Source organism: Microcebus murinus, chromosome 4 (assembly GCF_040939455.1).
Source record: "Microcebus murinus isolate Inina chromosome 4, M.murinus_Inina_mat1.0, whole genome shotgun sequence".
NCBI classification, from domain to species: Eukaryota; Metazoa; Chordata; class Mammalia; order Primates; family Cheirogaleidae; genus Microcebus; species Microcebus murinus.
This window is the reverse complement of record NC_134107.1, coordinates 96,832,288-96,852,334: the sequence shown is the minus strand read 5'-3', so window position 1 is coordinate 96,852,334 and position 20,047 is coordinate 96,832,288. Positions and strand designations below refer to the sequence as shown.

The following is a 20,047-nucleotide window of genomic DNA, read 5'->3' as shown; positions in this document are numbered from 1 at the left end:
CTCTCCCCGCTAACTTTCCCGAGCCCCGACCGGCGGCGCAAAGCTCCCGGGCGGCTTCGGGGCGGACTGCCGACCGCGGGCGGAGCGTGCGGCTGTGCTTGGTGTCCCATCCCCGCGCCCCTGGCGCGCTCCGGAGAGAACAGGACGATGCCTGGGGCTGGGGACCGAGGCAAAGCCCTGGCGAGATGGCTGGGCGCTGGGCTTTTGGGTAAGGCAGCCCCAACTTGGTCTGTTCTCTCGCCTTCTCCGACCCTTCCAGGAGGGGGACACTCAAGAAGGGGGTGGGGTGCCTTGGTCAGGGTGGGCCTTGGAGTGCGGCACGAAATGAGCACGGTGGCCACCGGCTTCCCGCTGGACGCCTGGCTCAGAGGCTGTGCTCCTTGGGGACCGTGCGCGTACCCCCACCCCATCACCCCGCCAGCCTCCGGATTAGTTTTTGGCTTCAGCTCCCGGCTCTTGGCGCTGGATCTTGGGGCTGCAGCACGGGTCTCCAGAGTTCAGAGGTTCAGGTGTGCTAGGGGCGGGGGTCGTGCCTTGGATGTAGAGGGTGCCACTGGGTTGCACGTGTGACTGTCGGCATGCTGGTCTCCACCCCTGCCCAGAGTTGTGTGCTTGTTTCTCAGACACCAGGCATGTGTGTTTCTCAGACACCAGTGGGTGTCGGGGGGCTACCCTTCCCCCTGGGCCCCTTTTCTGCTTTGCTCCTCTGCCCTCTGCCTCCTCCAGGGCCCACTGTCTGCCCCCAAGCTCCACACTAAAGACTGGAAGGGGTTGGAGGGTCTGAGGGGATCATTCAAAAGCCACTTTTTAAGAGGAGCCCTTTCTCTCTTCCCATAAAAGATCCCATAGGGAGGACCTGTTTGACCTGCTCCCGGCTCTTCCTTTTTTGGGTAAATACGGAGACTGAGGAGACATGTCCAGAGGACACAGAGGGAATGGAGTATTATTAATATCTATTAATATGCACATGCTAGTTTTGAGTGTCGAACTTCAAGAGATTAGGAAATGGTATTTATTAGTCCAGCATGTAATCTCATAAATCACAGCCGGACTTTAGTGTAAGCTGACTCTGTCTCTGGCAACTGCATCTCTTCCTGTTTATATTTGCTGGATTTGGCTTTTAGCAGCTCCCCTCATTGGGCCAGGCACATAGTGTAGTTATTTGTGCTGAAAACAGGGAGACAGGAACCTATCAGGGAGGTCGCTGCTGTTTCTGCAACTGCAAACTGCATGCAGACCTGGCGTGCTGGTGCCTGGTGGAGAAGGGGGATAGAGCATTTCTTTCGCTCAAGAGCCACTGGTTTGTTTCCATCTCTGTGGCCAGATGGAAGGCACTGGTGTTTTCTCCTGTACCTTTCACACAGGTGTCACGCTGGTTTCACGGTGACCCTAATGAAGTGGGGGCCTCATGATGCCTGAGGCTGCTCTTCATTGAGTCGGCACAGTGCCACTCCACACTACCCCTCATCCTGTCTCAGGTCAAAGCAGGTCCCCACTGTGACCATGGCAAAGGTAAGGGCTCATTGAAGCATTCAACCTCATGAGTACCCCCCTTTACACCCCTGGTTTCTCTTCCTCCTGCTGCTAGGTGGGTGGTGGGATACCGGTCCCCAGTCTGTTAGAATATTCATATTAATAGAACCAGGCTTCTGTGGGCAACCTAGAGGGCCCTGGAAACAATGTGTATGGGTGTGTGTGGGAGGGGGATGGTGGGCAGAGTCTTGGTACATTTCTCTAGGTGGAAGCCCCCACCTTTTCCAAGGACTGTTCAGTGGGTAGATCAGGTAGGGTCAGGGGCCCACTGAAGCAGGTTTGCATAAATCTCTGGGCCACCCTTTTGGGAACCCAGGGGAGAGCAGAGTGCCATGTAGGTAGGAGATCTGCAGACCCCAGAAGTAGCCCTACCTGCTCTGCCCCTGCCCCTCTGGTCTGCAGAAGGACTAGAACCAGAGCTCTCCATTGGGCCTTGCCCAGGCAGCCACTGGCTGAGCCCTCACAGGGGCATGGGTCTGAGCTTGGGATGTCGATGACATCCTTGCTCTCAGTCCAGTTGGGGAGACATGGAGATGACTGGACAGTCAACTGGGGGTGTTCCCTGGGAACATCAGAACTGGCAGGGACTTTGGAAACCAGAGCACAGAGCTCTTCTAAGGGTAAGGAAGCTGTGGTCCAGAGAGAGAGGGTGACTTGCCCAAGGGTACATGGCCTTGTGGGATGGTCAAGTAGGACAGAATCAAGGTCTCTTGGGCTCTGTCAGACCACACTGCCTCCCAGTTAACTGAAGTCTGGTGAGGGAGAAGGTCAGTAGGGATTGTGCTTAGGGCGGAAGGATGAGTGAGCCTCTGGGGCATGGGCATGGAGGGATAAAGGCGTGGGGGCCAGGGCTGCTGTTCCCACAGCTGTGGAGACTGAGCATGGAGCACTGGGCTCTCAGTAGCCCTCTTCCCCTGCCCCCATAGCAAACTCAGTCCTACAGACTGAGACTGAAGTGACTGATGATAACCCAACAAGATACCCTTTCTTTAAACTGAGAAGCAGTTCCAAGGCTATATCATTGCAGTTGAGGTTTCTGTGGGTTCCAGTCTCTTCCTAAGCATGTAATGTAATATAGCTGTCCTGCCCACCCCTTTCTTGTTCCCTCATTTGCTTAATTGCTGTGATCTGTGTTTAATTATCACTTGTGAGAGTGCTCTGTTGCACAACCCTCTTTCCTTTGGTGTGTATTTATTAAAGGCTTGTTTAATGAGAATGCAATTAGGGAGAGGGTGCTCAGTCCCACTCAGAGGAAGGCAAAAGGAAGGGTAAGCAAGAACTCATGGAGAAGAGGAGGGGACAGTGAAGGGAGATCTTGGTTTGAATCTGCAAGTGATGGTTAGTTCTCTATCTACACCTGCAGGGGCACCCAGAAGAGAAAGGTGCTGTCCCCAAATCCTTTGACCGGCCACCTCCTAGTGGGATCAGCATGATAGGGAGACTCTGGGCATAGCCAACCGCCTTGCCCTGTTGATGGTCCCTAAGAGGGTCTAGGGATCTCTGCATAAAACAGGGGTGGGCTGTGCCAACATAACCCACTGTGGCCTGTAAGAGGAAGGACAGGCACACTGCTTGGACTTGTTTGCAAAGCTGGTTTCACTGAGCATCCAGTGCTGTCTCAGGGGCATGCTTCTATCCCTGCAAAGCTCCTGGGGGTGGGCAGGAAGCAGGCATGTTGCCTAGGGAGAGAAAGCTGAAATCTTTCCTTTGTCTCTGGGCTTAGGGGCCTTGCCTGGCCCAGCCCTGCCTCCCACAACCCCCAGGGCCTCCACCTCGGGAGGAGTCCTGTCCCTCTGGCCTTGGCCCACTTTCTGCCTCCCAGCTCTAACTTTGAGCCTCTTTGATTCTCCCAGGCCAGAGTGTATCAGCCTCCCCATTTTTTTTTTTTTTTGAGACAGAGTTTCACTCTGTTGCCCAGGCTAGAACGCTGTGGCGACAGCCTAGCTCACAGCAACCTCAAACTCCTGGGCTAAAGCTATCCTCCTGCCTCAGCCTTCCGAGTAACTGGACTATAGGCATGTGCCACCACACCCGGCTAGTTTTTTCTATTTTTAGTAGAGATGGGGTCTCCCTCTTGCTCAGGTTGGTCTCAGACTCCTGACTTCAATCGATCCTCCCGCCTCAGCCTCCCAGAGTACTAGGATTACAGGCATGGGCCACTGCACCCAGCCTGGCCTCCCTATTAAAGTCAGCCTTGTTCCCACCTGCCATGCCAGGTGAGCCCTCACAGCTAAACTTAAGAGTGGGTGCCAGCCTGCCCCTCTCCCTCGACCCCTGGAGTGGCTGTGACTGATTCCTGGACATGGGAAAAAGTGGCAGAATGTTTCCTTGGAAACATTCTGTTTGCCTTGGAATATGTGGTGGCTGCCACTGGAGCCCTGATGGTGTGAATATTCAATAATATCATTCCATGTGCCAAATACTTTTTCACTTCGACAAGACTTAGGATCCTGAGTCCCTCCTCAGCCAAAATCCCAGATGAGGATGAGGATGAGGATGAGGATGGTGGGGGCGGATGTTGAGGACTTCAGAGAATAGCAAAGAAAATGGCTGCTCTGAGAGTAGCTTCCGTGGCTAGGGCCTTTCAGTGAGGAAAGGCAAGTCCTTGGGGTTTAAGCTTGCATTCCACAGGATCATGACTAGGAGGACTTGCTCATCCATCTCACAGTATCGGGAAGAGGACCCCCACTCCCAAACACACACATGCACACCCTGACATTCTAAAGAGTTAAGTTCAGGACAAAGCCAATTTAACTCAGTGGCTTATGCCTGTAATCCCAGCACTTTGGGAGGGTGAGGTGGGAGGATCTCTTGAGGACAGGAGTTCTCGACCAGCCTGGACAACATGGTGAGACACTGCTTCTACAAAAAATTAAAAAAAAAATTAGCTGGACACAGGCCTGGACACATAGCTACTTGGGAAGCTGAGGTAGGAGGGTCATTTGAGCCTAGGAGTTGGAGGTTGCAGTGAGCTATGATCATGCCACTGCACTCTAGCCTGGGTGACAGAGGGAGACCCTGTCTCAGAAAAATAAGTAAGTAGGTCTCTCTTTACTCCAGGGAAATAGCCACATGGAAATAATCCAAGATGTGGTACAGGGTGAAAGATAAATCAATGTATGAATGGCCTGGAGACATTCTTGGCTGACACTGGTCATTAAGGGAAGCTGGGGCTGCCTTGGTTTCCTGTGATGAGGGATAGTCTTGTCCCCCACCCCTCTTTCAAACACCATCCTCCTCTACTCACTCACTGAAGCCCCTCTTGTGTTTTACCGTCTCACGTTTTGATTTCACACCAAGCTTGGGAGGGAGGAGAGACAGCCATGGCTTGGGGATGTACACACTGGCTGTGGCACCTCCGACTTTCTCAAGGTCAGCTGGCAGAGTGGGGTCCTGCCTTGCACCTGCTGACCAATCCCCTCCTGGCTTGGTCATCCTGCCAAAGCAGCCCTCAGGGGGACCTCTAGCAGATCAACACCGAACCCCCTCTCCCTGCTCTCCCCTAGCATGACCTCAAAGGTGAGGCTGGGCGTGGGAGGCAGGCTCCTGGGCTTTCTTGTTCAGGAGCCTCCCACGCATAGCTGGCAGGGCCGCACGACACCCTGCTGGGAGGGCTGTGCCCTGGAGAAGCCCTGGCTTGGCACCCGCTCTGATAACTTAACCTTGAGCAGGGCGCTGGACTCCGTGGAAACCATTTGTGCTGTTTCCGTTCCCTCCAGGCTACTCGGGAAATGGCAATGCTTCACCAGGAGAGTCCCGAGTGTATTAAAGTTAAGTCATCCCTGTAGGCACACACGAATCAGGCAGAAATGTGTACTGTGTCATGATCCAGACCTTAAAGAAATAGGGTTCTCTTCTCTGCTGGACCCTTCTTTTGCTTTTTTGCTTCCTGTTTAAAGCAATCAAAAAGATTTCCCTTTTGATGCGCATCTTTTGTGCTCTTGAATATCTCATTCTGGCTGGGGTTGGAGAGGGGAAATGGGCCACCAACTTGAGTTCCCCCATCTCCCCATCTCCTCCAGGACCACGTTCCTGGACCTGAGCACTGATGAACAGTGGAGTGGGAGCTGCCGTGCTCCTTGAGCCCCAAGGGAGGCCAGTGGCTGTCATGAAGCTGCCTTGTCTGGGAGCTTCCCTGTCCGCCGCTCTGCACCCTGGTTGTTAGTTTGCAGGGGCTACGGAGAGTGGGAAGCAGAGCTTTAGTGCTGGCCCCAGGCTGGAGGGTGGGATGTTGTGTCTGGCTCCTGTCCCTAGACCTCTGGGGTAGGTGGGCATGGGGGAGGGCAGAGGTAAAAGGAAAACCAGGAGCTCTAAGGAGGGAGAAACCCTGACAGCATTGCTCTCTTGGAGAGGCAGGTCACAGAGTGGGAAAAAGCAGACAAATGTCTGAATGCTGCTAATTCCCACTCACTGGGTGTGTGACCTTGAGTCAGGTAATCTCTTTGAGCTTGTTTCTTCGTTTGTTTATTGGGAATAGAAATAGTAACTGCCTTATAAGATTATTCTGAGGGTTAAATGAAGCTGTATATAAAATGCCTGTCCTATCTTATAGTAAGTGTTCAGTCCCAGATTCCATTTACTGTGTGGCCCTGGGCAGATCAATTTAACTTTTCTGAGCCCCAATTTCATCATCGGTAAAACAGCAAACACCATACCTACCTTTCGGCATTCTAATGAAAGTTGGAGTTAATATGTATAAATCCTCTAGCACAGTGGTTCTCAAAGTGTGATCCTCGCCCACAGCCCATAGTATTCCCTGGGAACTTTGTAGAGATGTCAATTCTCAGGCTCCGCTCTAGACCTACTAAATCAGAAACTCCAGGGGCTGGGTGGGGCTGGGTGCCGCTCGCTGGAATGGCCCTCCAGGTGGTTCTGATGCTCTCTCAAGTTTGAAATAATTCCTAAGAACAATTCCTACATAGGAGGTGGCCAAAAAATGAGGGCTCATTGAAATAACTTCTCAGTATTAACTGGAGTCCTGGTGAGAAAACCTGGCTCTCCTGTTGGCCTTAGGCAAGTTACCTGACCTCTCTAGGCATCTGTCATATGTCACTCACAGGATAGATGTGAGGATGAAATGTGCCTGGCACATAGTAAATGCTCAATAAATATTAGCTATCACTGTCATTATCAACAGGGTGGGGTCATGATTGGGTTACGCCGGGACCACGTGGTGTGATTTCTGGGCTGGGGGCGTGAGCACTCCACTTTGCTGTCAGAAGATACGGGAGCGAGAAGCTGAGGGAGCAGGTCTGCCACCTCTCCTTGGAGTTCCTTTTCTGTCCTTTAAAAAGCACTGCTCAGATGCAGCATGCATCATTATTATCCTGTGTGGGCAAAACAAGAAAACTGGACTGTGATGCAGCATGAGGGAATCAAGTTAGACGGCAGAGGGCCTTCCTGAGAGTGAGGATGGGAGAAGGCGCTTGTTTCCCCTAGGGGTAAGGAGAGGTGGGCGTCCAATTGTGGACTTCCCCCCAACAACCTTGAGGCTAGTGGGGTTTCCCTGAGGAATCTGCAGGAAGGGGGAAGGACCAGGCTCTCTTACAAGGACTCAGGAGGATGGGTCCAAGGCGGACCAAGGCGGTGAGTGGAAACTCCTAGCCCAAGCGGAGGGCGCGCGCTGTGTAGACGGACTGGGGAGAAGGTGCAAACACGTGGGAAAGAAGCCTCAGGGGGGTCTTGGGGATGAGGGGGCGGAGTGCGGCTGCGGAGTGTGGTTGGGGGGCCGCCACTTGGGTTCAGGAGGGGACGGCAGGCCCAGCGCCCTCCCTACCCGCCCCCGCATGCGTGCATTGGGGTTCGCCGGGAACCGGCCTACGCACCGTGTCCTCAGCCTCTGACTTTCTCTCCCGCCGCCGTGGCTTTGCTCGCTGCGCGCTGGCTGCCGCCCAGCTCCGCGCCGCGCCTGATCCCAGCCCACCCCCACCGTGTCGCATCCCCGCCCACGTTCCCTCGGTTCTCAGGGTCCCGTTCGGTGGCCAGAGGGCGCTGGACTCAGGTGGCCAAGCAAGGTGCAGCCCGAACGTGTCCCTCTGCCTCTCCGCCCCTCGGGGCCGCTGAGCAGCCTCCGGGGCTCGGTGACGCGAGGCCGCTGGACAGGGGCCCGGACTGCGGCTGTCGCTTTTCTCTCCACCTTACCGGGACCCAGCTCTTCCCCACCTCCCCCGCAGATCCCGAAAACATCACGAGGAGGCGCGCACAGTCCTGGGGACAGGCCCTTGCAGGGAAGGGAGCCCGCCCTGCGCTTCCCAGGCGGTGCAGAGGGAGCGCGTCGGGGGCTGCGTCCCGGGGGTGGGTGGACAGGGGCGCAGGTGCGCGGCAGAGTGGCCAGGGCCTGGTTTTCCTGGGTTGGGGTGACCCCTGGTGGTCATCCAGAGTGCCACAGGGCTAGTAACCGGCCCAGAATCCAACCCTACCCTGGCGAAGGGGAGAAATGCGGGTGGCTCAGGAGGTGTCAACTGGAGTGAAGAGAACTGTCCCCCTCATGGTGACACTGAGGATGACAGAGACCTCCCTGCGTGGCCGAGCCACTCCCACCCTGCCCAGTGTCCCTTTCCAGAGCTCCAGACTAGGGGGTTCAGTGCGGTTTTATTTAGGGAGGTTGTGCTCTTGGAACAGGTCTCCTGATCCCGATGTCCCTGTCGCTGGAGGTGTCTGTGGGAAAGGCCGCCGTCATCTACGCTGTCAATGGCACAGAGATCCTTCTGCCCTGCACTTTCTCCAGCTGCATTGGCTTCGAGGACCTCCGATTCTGGTGGACCTACAACAACAGTGACACTCCTGTAAGTGGTGGGGCAGGGACCGGGCAGCCCAGATCCTCCCTCCCTTCTCTGTTGCCTCCCATCCTAGGCTCTGGTCCTGTCTGGACTGAGACCCGCTGCAATGGTCCCCACAACCCACCCACTTTTTGTCACCCTTTCTCCCAGCATTCTTTTCAGAGCCTGTCTGGAAGGATCTAAGTGGGAGGGATGTTTAGATCATCTTGCCAGAATGTGGGACCTGTTGGAAGTCTTAGCTAGAGTCCTCTGTCTGGTCTTAGGAAATACCTGGGATTTGGATTGCTTGTGTCAAAATGAATGACTTAATTTAACAAGTAGGAGAGGGGAAGCCCTTAGGAAGGCTTGGAGAGAGGGAATGAGAAGAGTCCAGATGAGGGAAGGGCTGAGAACCTGGACTAGGAAGGAAAGGCGAGAGAGAGCGGGAGAAGGCTGGAGATCTGCAGTAGCATCTGCAGGGCTGTGGGGTGGGGGTGGGGCGGGGACCGATCAACCAACAGGTCCTTACTGAGTACTCACCTGCAGTCTAGTAGGGGACCTGGCCTGAGACTATCATGGGGAAGCCACAAGAGACCAACTCTGGATACAAGTAAATGTTGACCTCAGAGGGTGCTGATGAACAGAGCTGGGAGATTGATCCAGGTCTTGATGGAGGGCCAGGGTTCAGACGGGCAGGGGACATGATGTCAGCAAAGGCTGGGTGGGAAGCGACAGAGGGAAATGAGTGTGGTATTTGCAGGAGTCATTATATAACATGCTGTTATGGAGAGAGCAGTAAGGCTGTGCTACATTCCAGAGAGACCTTAATAAAAGGAAATGGGTTTAGCCCGAAACAAGCAAAGTTCGGGCTAGGCAGGCAGAGCTGTAGCCACTAGGAGAGGAAACCGCGGGGGAGTAGGCAGGCTCTTCCTGGACCTGGACAGGGGAGGCACACAAGGAGTGGGCTGGCGTGATGTCATGACCCTTGATGTCCCCGCTTCTTTCTTGGCCTCTCCCCTCCCCTGCCCCCCAGATCATAGAAGGGAGTGTGAAGAACGAGAAGTCTGACCCCAGGGTGATGTTGAAAGACAATGACCGCATCACTCTGGAGGGCACCACTAAGGAGAAGAAGAACAACATTTCCATTCTGCTGAGGGACCTGGAGTTCAGCGACAGCGGCAAATACACCTGTCACGTGAAGAACCCCAAGGAGAATAATCTCGAGCACAATGCCACCATCATCCTCCAAGTCGTGGATCAATGTATGCAGTAGGGGCTGGGACAAGGGCGGTGGAGTGGGAAGAATGTGGGCAGGGGCTGGGGGGTCACCCAACTCTGTGTTACCGTGAAGTGATAAAGGGGACCATATTGGTGTTTTCTTTTGCTTTGTACTTTCAAGGGTTATTGGAGTTATAGCTAAAAGCTAGAGAATTCGGCTTGAACACTTATTCTACTACTGAATAACTTGCGAAATACACTTAGCCTCTCTAAGCCTTATTTTGCTCATCTGTGAAATGGGAACACGGCTTCATTCTCCTAGGGTGGTTGTGAGGGTTGGAGAAGTTCTCAGCCCGGGAGTGCTCTGTGGCTAGTGAAGTTCTCTCGGTACACGCTGATTATTACCACTAGCGTGTATCCCGCTAGCAAAAGTTGATTGAATGTTGGGTATTGGACTAAAAAGTGCTGTGAATGACACATAGTGTTCTTCCTTGAGGAATTTACAGTCTGGGGCGGACAGAAGACAGATTAGTAACCGGGATAGAGACAGAACACGGTCCATGTGCCACGGGAAAGGCACAGACAGAGATGGAGTAGGACATGGCCCCTCCCCACGGGGAGCTTGGATCCCCGTTGGGGATTCGGGTCGGATGCAGGTGGACCAATCAGACGGTGAGGGTCCATATGATAAGGAGCCAGGTGGCCCCATGATCCCCACACTGCGCAAAGTGGTTGGAGAAGCAGGAGGTGACAACCAGGGCTGGAACAGCGAGGGAAGGGCCTGCAAGGAAGCGGAAAGGGAAGCATGGAAGCGGAAAGGGAAGCACGGAAGCGGAAAAAATGGGAAGGCAACCTGCTCTCCCTGCTGACATGGGTATTCGGAGAGGGAAATGCCATGAGGTCAATTTTGGGTGTGCCAAGGGCAGGGCCAGAGGCCATCCAGGCAACTGTTCTGAGCCTGGAGTCATCCGAGTCAGGTCTGCCTATGGTGACACCTCTCCATCTGAGCTCCTATCACCCCCTTTGTTCTCAGCCTTTTCGAGGGGAAGAGAAGGGAAGGAAGCCAACATTTATGGCACATTTCCTGGTGGCTGGCACCAAGTTAGGGGCCCTTGCTGACCTTAGTTCTTCTGTGTCTCACAAAACCCCTTCAAGGTGGCTCTTCTTTCCATGTTTATAGATTCGTTCATTCCGTATTCAGCCCCTATTTACTGAGCACCTACTATGTGGCAAACATTGTTCTAGGCGCCAAGGACGCAATGTGAACAAGTCAGACAGATTCTTGTCCTTATGGAGATTACATTCCTCTCCTTCTAGTCGAGGGAGATACAGAATAAGAAAATAAAGAAGAAAATGATGTTGTATAAGAGAACATGGTTAGTGTCCTGGAGAGAAAATACAGCAGGGCAGAAAGATGGGATGCCATCAGGGTGGCTGGGGAATTCCTCGCTGGAAAAGGTGACAGAGTGGGGACGTTAGGAGGAGGCAAGAGAGGAAGCCATGAGGGTGGCTACAAGAAGGTAGACCAGAGGGAACAGCAAGTGCAAAGGCCCTGGGGCAGATGTTTGAAGAACGACAAGGAGGCCGGTGTGTATGGAGCAGGGTGAGCTGAGTCAGGCTGAGCCAGCGTGGGGCCCTGTGAGTGTGAGTGAGAGGGAGGCCCTGAGGGACTCTGAGCAGAGGAGTTAAGGCCTGAACAGGCTCCCTCCAGCTGCTGTGCCAAGAATAGTCGATGGAATGAGGAGACCAGTTAGGACGCTTTTGCAAACATCCAATCAAGAGGTGGCTTGGGCCAGGGTGGTGGTGAGTGGTCAGATTTTGGAATTTTTGGAAGTTAGAGCCATGAGGATTCTCGGGTAGATTGGATATGGGGTTTGAGAACAAGAGAGGCGACACGGTGACTCCCAGGATTTTGGTTATAGCAGTTGGAAGGATACAGTTGTCGCCAACAGAAATGAGAGGCAGATTGTGAGTGGAGGAGGTTTGGGAAGAAGTAAGGGAAGAAGTCAGAGAATTGAGTTTTCAGATGAGGAAGCCAAGGTTAGAAGGGCCTGCCCAACATTGCCAGCTAGTTAGTGACAGCTAAATCCTTTAGTTAAAATCCAGAATATGTGACTCCAAAATCTTCTCACTGTCTTAGAGATATCATAGGGAGGTTCTTAATTTTTTTCTACGTGGGCAAACGAGGCCTAGAAACAGGCAATGAAATTCTCGCATGGCAATGGGAGGGCCAAGGCAGAACTTAACCTGGGTGCTGTAGGCTCTGATTCTGATTTATCGCAGAGCCTGTGTATAGGGGGCCGGAGAGGGGAATGTTTGTTGTGACTTGCCCTTTTGGATGCCATGTTCTGCTTCTCCTGCTGCCCGCTGGAGGCCTGGGGAGGGCCGGGGACCTGGGTGTGGACGCATCCCAGATGCCAGGGGGTGGAGGCTGCATAGCCTGGGCCCTGCCATGGTGCTCAGCTCCAGGTGACTCCTGCTCCCTTGTCCCTGCCCTTCCCTCCCTGCCCTGGCCATGCAGTGGAAGAAGTGGACAACACAGTGACACTCATCATCCTGGCTGTCGTGGGCGGGGTCATCGGGCTGCTTATCGTCATCCTGCTGCTCAAGAAGCTTATCACCTTCATCCTCAAGAAGACTCGGGAGAAGAAGTGAGTTGACCTGTGGCCATGCCTGTCCTCCTGCCAGCTCACCCTCCTCCCCTACCCTTCACCTCCCCACCAGCCTTCTGCCGTCCATCTTCTCCTCGTGCCTCCCTCTCTTCCTAATCCTGCCACTCTCTGCTCTATCCCTGCAGCCCCCCTTCCCATCGCCCAATTGCCCAGCCCCTCTCCACATCTCTTTCCCTCTTCTCCGCCCTCCTGCTGTGAATTTGTTGAATACGTTTAGTTCACTGAGTATGCAAACCCAGTCACTGCTCTTCCTCATCCCACTGTCTTTCTTCCCAGCCCACTGGCTTCTCTCTTTCCACCCAATCTAAGGCCCTACCAAAGGATTTAGGAAGCCTTTTTTTTTTTTTTTTTTTTAATCAGAGAAAATATAAGATTCCATCTGCAGAGACTCTAAAATGGGAAGACCCTTCTAGGGAGATGGGAGTGAAATTCTCTTACTGTGAAATTCTAAAAATTCACATGGGGAGGTTTCAAAAAAGTCTAAAAAGGCAGATATGGCCTCCCAGGAAGGGAGGGATAAATGTGGGGATAAAATAGATGCCTATTAGTGGAAGGGGACGGAAGATGAAGGAGGACAGAGGGTGCAACCCCCCAGGCCCAGAAGTTCCAGAAAGGTATCAGGCAGTCTCTGGGCAGCGGGTGGCAAATCTTACAGAACTAGATCAGGGAAAAGGATTTGAAAGTTGTGTTCTGAGCAAGACAGGTGAGACAGGGTGGCCTGCCATGGGAACAGAGAGGGTGACAGTAACAACGAGATGCAAAAGCAGAACTGCTGTGCTCCTGTTTGCTGAAACATTTTGCTCTGTTGAGAAGAGGGAATTGGGCTGGGAAGGGCAGAAATCACACAGGTAAGAGGGGAGGGAGGGGACGTTAAGAGAGCTGTGTTGAGGCTGGGGAGCAGGGGACTGTCCCAGCGCTGGCTGAGATGAAGAACGCAGGGGTTTTATTCCAGCTTCGTGGCCAGAGACTGCGAGGGTTTTGGTGATCTCAAGAGGGACTAGAAGCACGGAGCTTCACCAGGCTCTGGTTTTAACAATCAGTCTCACCATCCGTGGATGGTGAACAAAATCAGAGAACAGATTTCTCAATACATGGTTTAAAAGCACTTAGAAAAGATAGCAGTGATCCTTCAGAGCTGCCATCAGTTCATCAAAAACAAGACATGCTAAGCTGCACGTGGTGGTGTGCGCCTATTGTCCCAGCTACTCAGGAAACTGAGGCAGGAGGAAGTTGAGCCATGGAGTTGGTGTCCAGCCTGGGCAACATAGTGAGACTTTGTTTCTTAAACAAATAAAATAAACATATGCTAAATGTCTTATTGATAGAGCACTGGCAGAATAAGAGATTGCTCCGTGTCATAACACTTCTTGCCATTCATTGAATGCCTACATATGTTAGGTACTCCGCCAGGCATTTTTATACAGTACTCATAATTTTTATTTTATAGTTGAGCAAAGTGAAGCTCAGAGTGGTTAAGTGACTTATCCTAGGCCACACAGCTAGTAAGTGACAGAGCTGGGATTTGAACTCTGACCAATTTGGCTTCAAAACTGAAACCATTGTCATCATATTCTACTGTCTCATTGGGCATATCTAGCATTCTTTCACTTCTCCTTTCATTCAGTGGCTATTTTTGAGGTACTGTGTGCAAGGCACTGTGCCAGATGCTGTAGGGAATTCTGGAAGGAATGAGGTTCTGCCCTTAAGGAAAGAAGACAAGACATGTATACAAATAAATGTACTACAAGGTAGAGGGGATTGGTGCCAGCAAAGACGTTTGATAAAATGCTATTGCATGGATTTGGGACAGGGTGAAACTTAGGGAAGGATTTGTGGTCAAATGGGTGTTTGTGGTAGGCTTTGCAAGATGGATGTAATGTAAGCCCTGGGGAGATCGAAGGGAAGGATGTTCCAGACGGAGGAACCACCGAGAGCAAAGGCAGAGAGTCGGGAAGTGGGCACTGTCTGGAGAGCAGGGTCTTTTGAGTGTTGAGAGGATAGGAAGGGTGTAGGGGGGAGGGAGGAGAGAAAAATCTTGCAAAGGGGGTTGGGGTCAGACCCTTGGGGACCTGGGAGTCCAGGCTATGATTGGCTTTCCTTCTGACTTCAGGGCCCTGGCATGATCAGAGAGCTTAGCCTTGTGGGCAGAGGGCCCGGGTGGGGAGAGCCCAAGGGCAGGGGACAGGTCCTGGGGACTATGTTGGAGAGCAAAATTTGGGATCCAGGAAGATCTTGATAGCCTAGAGTTATGGACTAAATTCTGCAAGATGAAATTGATGAGGACAAAATATTCAGCCCTTCCCAAAGGCCTCAAATCCAGCTATACAAACCCAGAGTGAGTGTAGGATGTAGTTTAGCAATAGCAGCTGTGAAAAAGACCTGGCAGTTTTCATAAACAGAAAGCTCAGAGTGAGGTTGGAGCCCCCTGGGGAGCTCTGTCTGCCCAGCCTGGGCACTGCGTGGGGGAGGGACACCCTGAAATTGGGCATGTCCAGCTCAGGACAGTCGGGGTGGTATTGCTGCCAGGAGGTGTTATGCCATCTACCCATCTCCCCTCCCCAGACCTGCTGTCTGTGACGCCAAACCCACTGCCTGCTCTGACCCTTCCATGGCCTTTGTTCTATCGCCTCTGGTCACAGAGCTCAGGGAGGGAGGCCTGCCTGGCCCTGGGGAAGGAGCCCTGTATCCTCAGCATACTCCTTGCTGGCCTGAACCCTTTCCCCTGGGGTGTCACGGCCTGGGAACTGACCTGGGGGACAGTGCCTGGTACCCCTTGCCTTCTGCCATGTTGAGACGACTAGGTGATGGCTAAGCCAGATGGAGACCTTTCTGCGTGCTAGGCACTGCTCCAGTGCTCGTTTCTCCTCCCAGCAGCCCTGTGACAAAGTTGTCATCACTACATCTGTCTTACAGATAAGGAAACTGAGGTACAGGGGAGTTAGGTGGCATGGCTTCCCGCTGCCTTAGCTCCAGGGAAGATCGGGGAGGGCACGGGGCCCTGTGCAGGGGCCACAGGTCCCTCCACAGCCCAGCCCCTTCTCTTGCCACTCTGCTCACCAGGGTCCCCTCTGTCTCCCTCTCCAGGAAGGAGTGCCTCGTGAGCTCCTCAGGGAACGACAACACAGAGAATGGGCTGCCCGGCTCCAAGGCGGAAGAGAAGCCACCCACCAAAGTGTGAGCCCCTGCTTCGGGCCAAGCAGCCGCAGGGAACCTCCCTTTCTGACGAAGCTGATGCTTGAGCCCCGACCGTAGAACTCACGTGCCTGAGACACCTGCTGCTTGGCTCAAACTGTAGTCTTTCTGCACAGGAGAAGCTGGGGTCCTGCCCAGCCCACCTGCTCCTGTCCAGCTTGCCCACCCCATCCCCAGCCAGGGCTCCCCAGGGACAAGGGATGGCCAGGGGAGGGGGCCTGTGGAGGGTTCAGGAAGAAGTAAGGAGGTGCCGAGGTAGTGTGGAGGGGCTGGTCCCCAACACCTGGGTAGATGGGGTCCCCTTCAGTCTCCCCACTCTGTACCATGTACACACAGGACCTTGGTCAAGAGGGACATGGGGGACCCGTGAGGGCTGCCCCAAGAGCTGGGCCCTCTTGGGGTGAAGGAAGAGCTGTGTGTGGCTTCCTTTGGAGGGGACAGTGGTCTGGAAGACTCTGGAGGGGACCTGGGGCAGGGGGCTGCTGGCAGGAGGACCCCCACGGTTCCCCAAGTGGGGAACTTCTGTTTTCCTCTGCCCCAGGGAGCCTGTCAGCCTTGTCCCAGGCCCCCAGCCCACCCCCTGCTCAGAGTTTTTAAGCCCTCCCAGCTGGGCTGGCCGCCTCAGTCTCGAGGGATCCCGGCCCACCTCGCCTGCTCCTCTGCCTTCTGGGTTATTGAGGGGCTCCTGCTGGGGTCCCTGAGCCTTCCTGGAGTGCTGGAGCACTACCTGCGCCTTTCCTATCATTCTCCTTGGGGAATCGGGCTGCAGAGGTAGCAAGCCAGTGTCCTGGGCCTCTCTGCCTGGCATGCCCATCCCAGCCCCGCCAATGCTGGCACCCCTCTCCTGGGCATGGCAGGACCATTGCCACTCCTGGGCACTGCTGAGCCCAGCTCTCCCTTGCTCTTCCCTGTCATCTTTAACAGCAGGTGGCATCCTCTTGCTTGAGAGGTTGCATGGTCAAACCTGCCACTGGCTGGTGGCTCCCACGCCCTCCCTTACACACCCTCTCCCCTGCCCTGGGCCTGCCCTCCCCTCAGGGACCCTCTTCCTTTGGATGACAGGGCCCTGGGATTTCCCAGATGCTTCCTGCTCAGCTGAGCCACCCCCTTCCGCCCTGGGGTTGGGGGAGCAGGGAGAGGGTGCCCACAGTGCACTTTGTGTGCCTCTGCTTTCCCAGGAACTGGTTTGCACACCCCTGTGTGTGGGGCTAGACTGTGCCTTAGCTCCTGACTCCCAGCCCCCACCCTGCCTCGTCCCCCAGGCCTCTGTGCTGGCACAACAGCAGGCTCGTGTGGCACTGGCCAGGGTGCCCTGCCCTCCACTCCCTGAGGTCATGGAGGGGGCCATGAGGCTGGAGTCGTGTCACCGATGGCCACTTGGCCAGTGACTGAGTCTTGGAGACACCTGCCAGTGCACCTATGGGGGTCGCAGGCGGGGGGTGGTGATGCTGGAATGGGATCTCCTTAGCGCAGGTGGGATGGGGGTGGTGAGGTGGGGACAGCAGGGGGCGTGGTTCAGCGCTCTGCACCCACTGCTCCCTTGCTCCCTTATCCAATTTCCGACTCTCTAGCCTCTGGGCCCGGAGGAGGGATGGGAGGGGAGCAGCTTTCTTTTCCAGAGGGTATCGAGACAGCCTCAGGGCTCTCCCTGCCAAAAAGCAGCCACAAGCTTCCCCAGGTGGAGGTGGGGGAGACTGAGGAACAGCAGCACCTGCAGGGTGCCCAAGGCGGTGCCCAGTGTCCCTTAGCCAACCTGATGGGCTCACAAGGTCCCCCTCTGACCTGCCTCTGCTCCTCCTGTCCTTCTCCACCCAAACCCCCCTGGGCTGGGCTTCAGATTTCCCCGGCTCTGGGGCAGACAGACCAGAGCCGAAGCCACTCAGAAAACTTCTAGCTGCCTTCATGCAAAACTGCTTTCTTCTCCCTTTCCAACGTCAGCATTTGAAGAGGCAGAGCACCTTGGGACACATTTTACTGTCTTGAGAGGAAGCCAAGGCTGTGGACTGGGGACAGGAGGGACACCATCCTCTGTCCTCTCCTGGGTCTGCTGCCGACTTCTCGGCGGGTCATGTCGCTTCCCCGGGCTCGGGTCTTTCCATCTAGCAAATGGGTGTCGAAACACCTACCTACCTCACAGGGCTGTTGTGAGGCTCGGCGAGTTGTGTCTAAACAATATTTTTTGGCTTGGCAAGGGATCTGGGAAGCCGGGTATTATAACTGGAGGAATCGTTCCAGGTCTGTCCTGTCCTCATCTCTGTTGCATCCCTACAAACACACACACACTCTCTCTCTCTCTCTCTTTCCATCCCACCCTCTTGGAATTGTTTAGTCTTTACACTATTAGAAACCTTGTTTCTGATGCTTAAAGCCTCTTGTCCGTGGCTCCTGTTTGGTGGTTTTCCGCTGAGGGGATTGAGACTGCCAGGGGACATTTTTGGTTGCCCCAGTGCCTGGAGGCACTACTGGCACTTAGTGGGCGGGGACTGAGAATGCTAAACTTAGTCCCCACGGCAAAGCATCGTCCTGTCCCAATGCCAGCATTACATCCACGGAAAAACACTAGCGTGGGTTTGTGCCGGGATGTATAAGAGCAAAGCCATCTTTCCCAAGCAGACCCTCGGTGCGTGCAAGTCTCCGATGGTGATCTCCAGGGCTAGTGAGGGTGTTTCCTGGGCTTCCGGGCTAGCGAGAGCCATTTACACGGTAGATCTTGGGACACGTGGGTGCATGTAGCTGCGCTGACAGTGATGCCAGTGAGACCAAAGACCAAGGTTGGATCTCTCTATTCTTGACCCCAAAATGCGCTGTCAGCATCCCAGGTTGGGGGTTTCTCCCTGCGTAGGAATGGAGCAGAAGGCAGCCAGGTCAACTTGCATACTAGACAGGCCAGGCGGGCAGCGATGGGGCTCAGACCCTACGTGTGCCTGGCTAACAGCTTTTGTGGAGCGAGGAGGGCAGGAGCGTGCTCCTGAGATGCAGGAGGCCAGGTGTGCTTGTGTGGCGCTCGTGTGGAGTGTGCGTGTGGAAGCGCATGCGTGTGCACGCAGTGGGCGTGTGGCGGCGTGACTGTGGAGTGGGTGGGCCGCGAGTGGAATGGGTGATGCGTGACTTGGGGGACTCTGGATGCTTCAGGAGCCATCTTTCCTGGCCTGAGCTATACCTGCTGGGGCACCTGGAGACCGAGGGAGGACAAGACACAGGGGGGAAGACCAGCTGTGCTGTTGGATTCCATCATTCCATGACTCCATCTCATGGTTCCAGACAGCTGCCATCGGAAAGCCTGGGGGAAGGAGAGCCAGGAGGGGGGACTTCTCGGGAAAATCCTGTAGCTTGCTTCACTTTGCTTTGTCCCAGGTTGGAGTCCTACCCTCCCACCTCCCACCTGACATGCAGTGCTTTCGACTATCTTATGCATGGTTTATTCCTCTGGCTTGGAGGACAACAATACCCATAGTGAATTTTCCTATATAACAATAGATCAGGTGATGCAACGATGGGCCTTGGGAGGCCTCAGGTGTGCGGGTACCTCTGGGAGGCACAGACGTACACACACCCAGCACTGACTTGTGTTCAAGCACAGAATGGATACGATCAGACTATTTTGCCTCTACAACATGTTTTGCATTGTAGAATTGTATTTAGCTTTGCCTTGGATGAAATAAAAATTATGTTTAATAATTTGGGGTTTGGGATTTTCATTCTTTTTTTTGGCTAATTGAGAGTTGGGTTCCAGTTTTATTTCTTGATAGCTGTACTTAGGACAAGTTTGTTTACCTTCTCTGAGCCTCGGTCTGTGTTTAAAACATTATCTACTTAAGTAGGATAACACATGTAAAATGTCTAAGAATGTCTGGCATATTCATAGGCATTCAGGTTGTTTTCATTCCAGTACCTTCTCTGGAGAAGTTGGAAAGGTGGCCCTTTAATACTGGAGTAATACTGGAGTAATGCTACACTGATGCCCTCGGTCATGATTCGGGTACCATTAAGTGCAATAACATCCCTTCCCCCGGGCTCTAGGCATGGGGCCAGGCTGGAAGGAGCTGGGGGTATGTACCAATGAGTGCGTGTCATGCCACAACTTATCATGCCACAGTTACCACACTATATTACTCTCTTTAATGAGTTCACTTCAGACTGTGTTTCAAAGGGTTCCAGACACTACTCAACAGAACATGTTGAAAGGTTCTTCCTCCTCAATCAAGGACCCCAGGAAGACAGAGGTCCAGGAGGTCCTGAGTGTCAGCACATGTCCCTGCCAGTCAGCTCTCTCCAGCCCTCAGCTGTAGTAGTCGTGCTGTGTTCTCCCTCCCTGCATGGATTCTCCATGCTGCCCCTCTCTTGTCTTCAGGTACTTCCTGTAGCCTGGGACCTCCTGCCACCTTCCTATCTGCTATATATCTTTTGGATGTTGAAGTCTCCTGGCCAACCCTGAGTTGTTAACACTCTAGGAATGCCATGCATTGAACTTGCAGTTACCCCTGCAAGGATCAGTCCCCAGGCCTGGTTAGGTCCTCATCCTTGCTCTGTTTCATCCCTACTTTCTCTCCCTACCCAACAGCCATTATGGCTGATAGGTGACCCAATGTCTTAAAAACAAATTAGGCACTGGGGCTGTCCTGAGCAGACCTGGACATAGGATCACCCTATATTGAATCCCATGGCAGCCCTATG

At 54.0% G+C, this 20,047-nt stretch overlaps 1 protein-coding gene across 1 annotated transcript; it reads left to right on the top strand.

The window, feature by feature from the left end:
• Window positions 1–19,057, top strand: SCN4B (sodium voltage-gated channel beta subunit 4). Its single transcript, XM_012773636.2, has 5 exons — window positions 1–208; window positions 8,155–8,318; window positions 9,325–9,553; window positions 12,031–12,160; window positions 15,266–19,057. Exons 1-5 carry the CDS (start codon window positions 148–150, stop codon window positions 15,357–15,359), a joined length of 678 nt encoding a protein of 225 aa, XP_012629090.1. The 5' UTR covers window positions 1–147; the 3' UTR covers window positions 15,360–19,057.
• Window positions 19,058–20,047: the final 990 nt, after the last annotated feature.

What these genes read in the sequence shown, in the direction of transcription:
- SCN4B (XM_012773636.2), top strand. Translation starts at nt 148, where the DNA reads ATGCCTGGGGCTGGGGACCGAGGCAAAGCCCTGGCGAGATGGCTGGGC. An exon ending in GCTGGGCGCTGGGCTTTTGG is followed by an intron (nt 209 to 8,154) that starts GTAAGGCAGCCC and finishes CTCTTGGAACAG; the next exon opens with GTCTCCTGATCCCGATGTCC. An exon ending in ACAACAACAGTGACACTCCT is followed by an intron (nt 8,319 to 9,324) that starts GTAAGTGGTGGG and finishes CCTGCCCCCCAG; the next exon opens with ATCATAGAAGGGAGTGTGAA.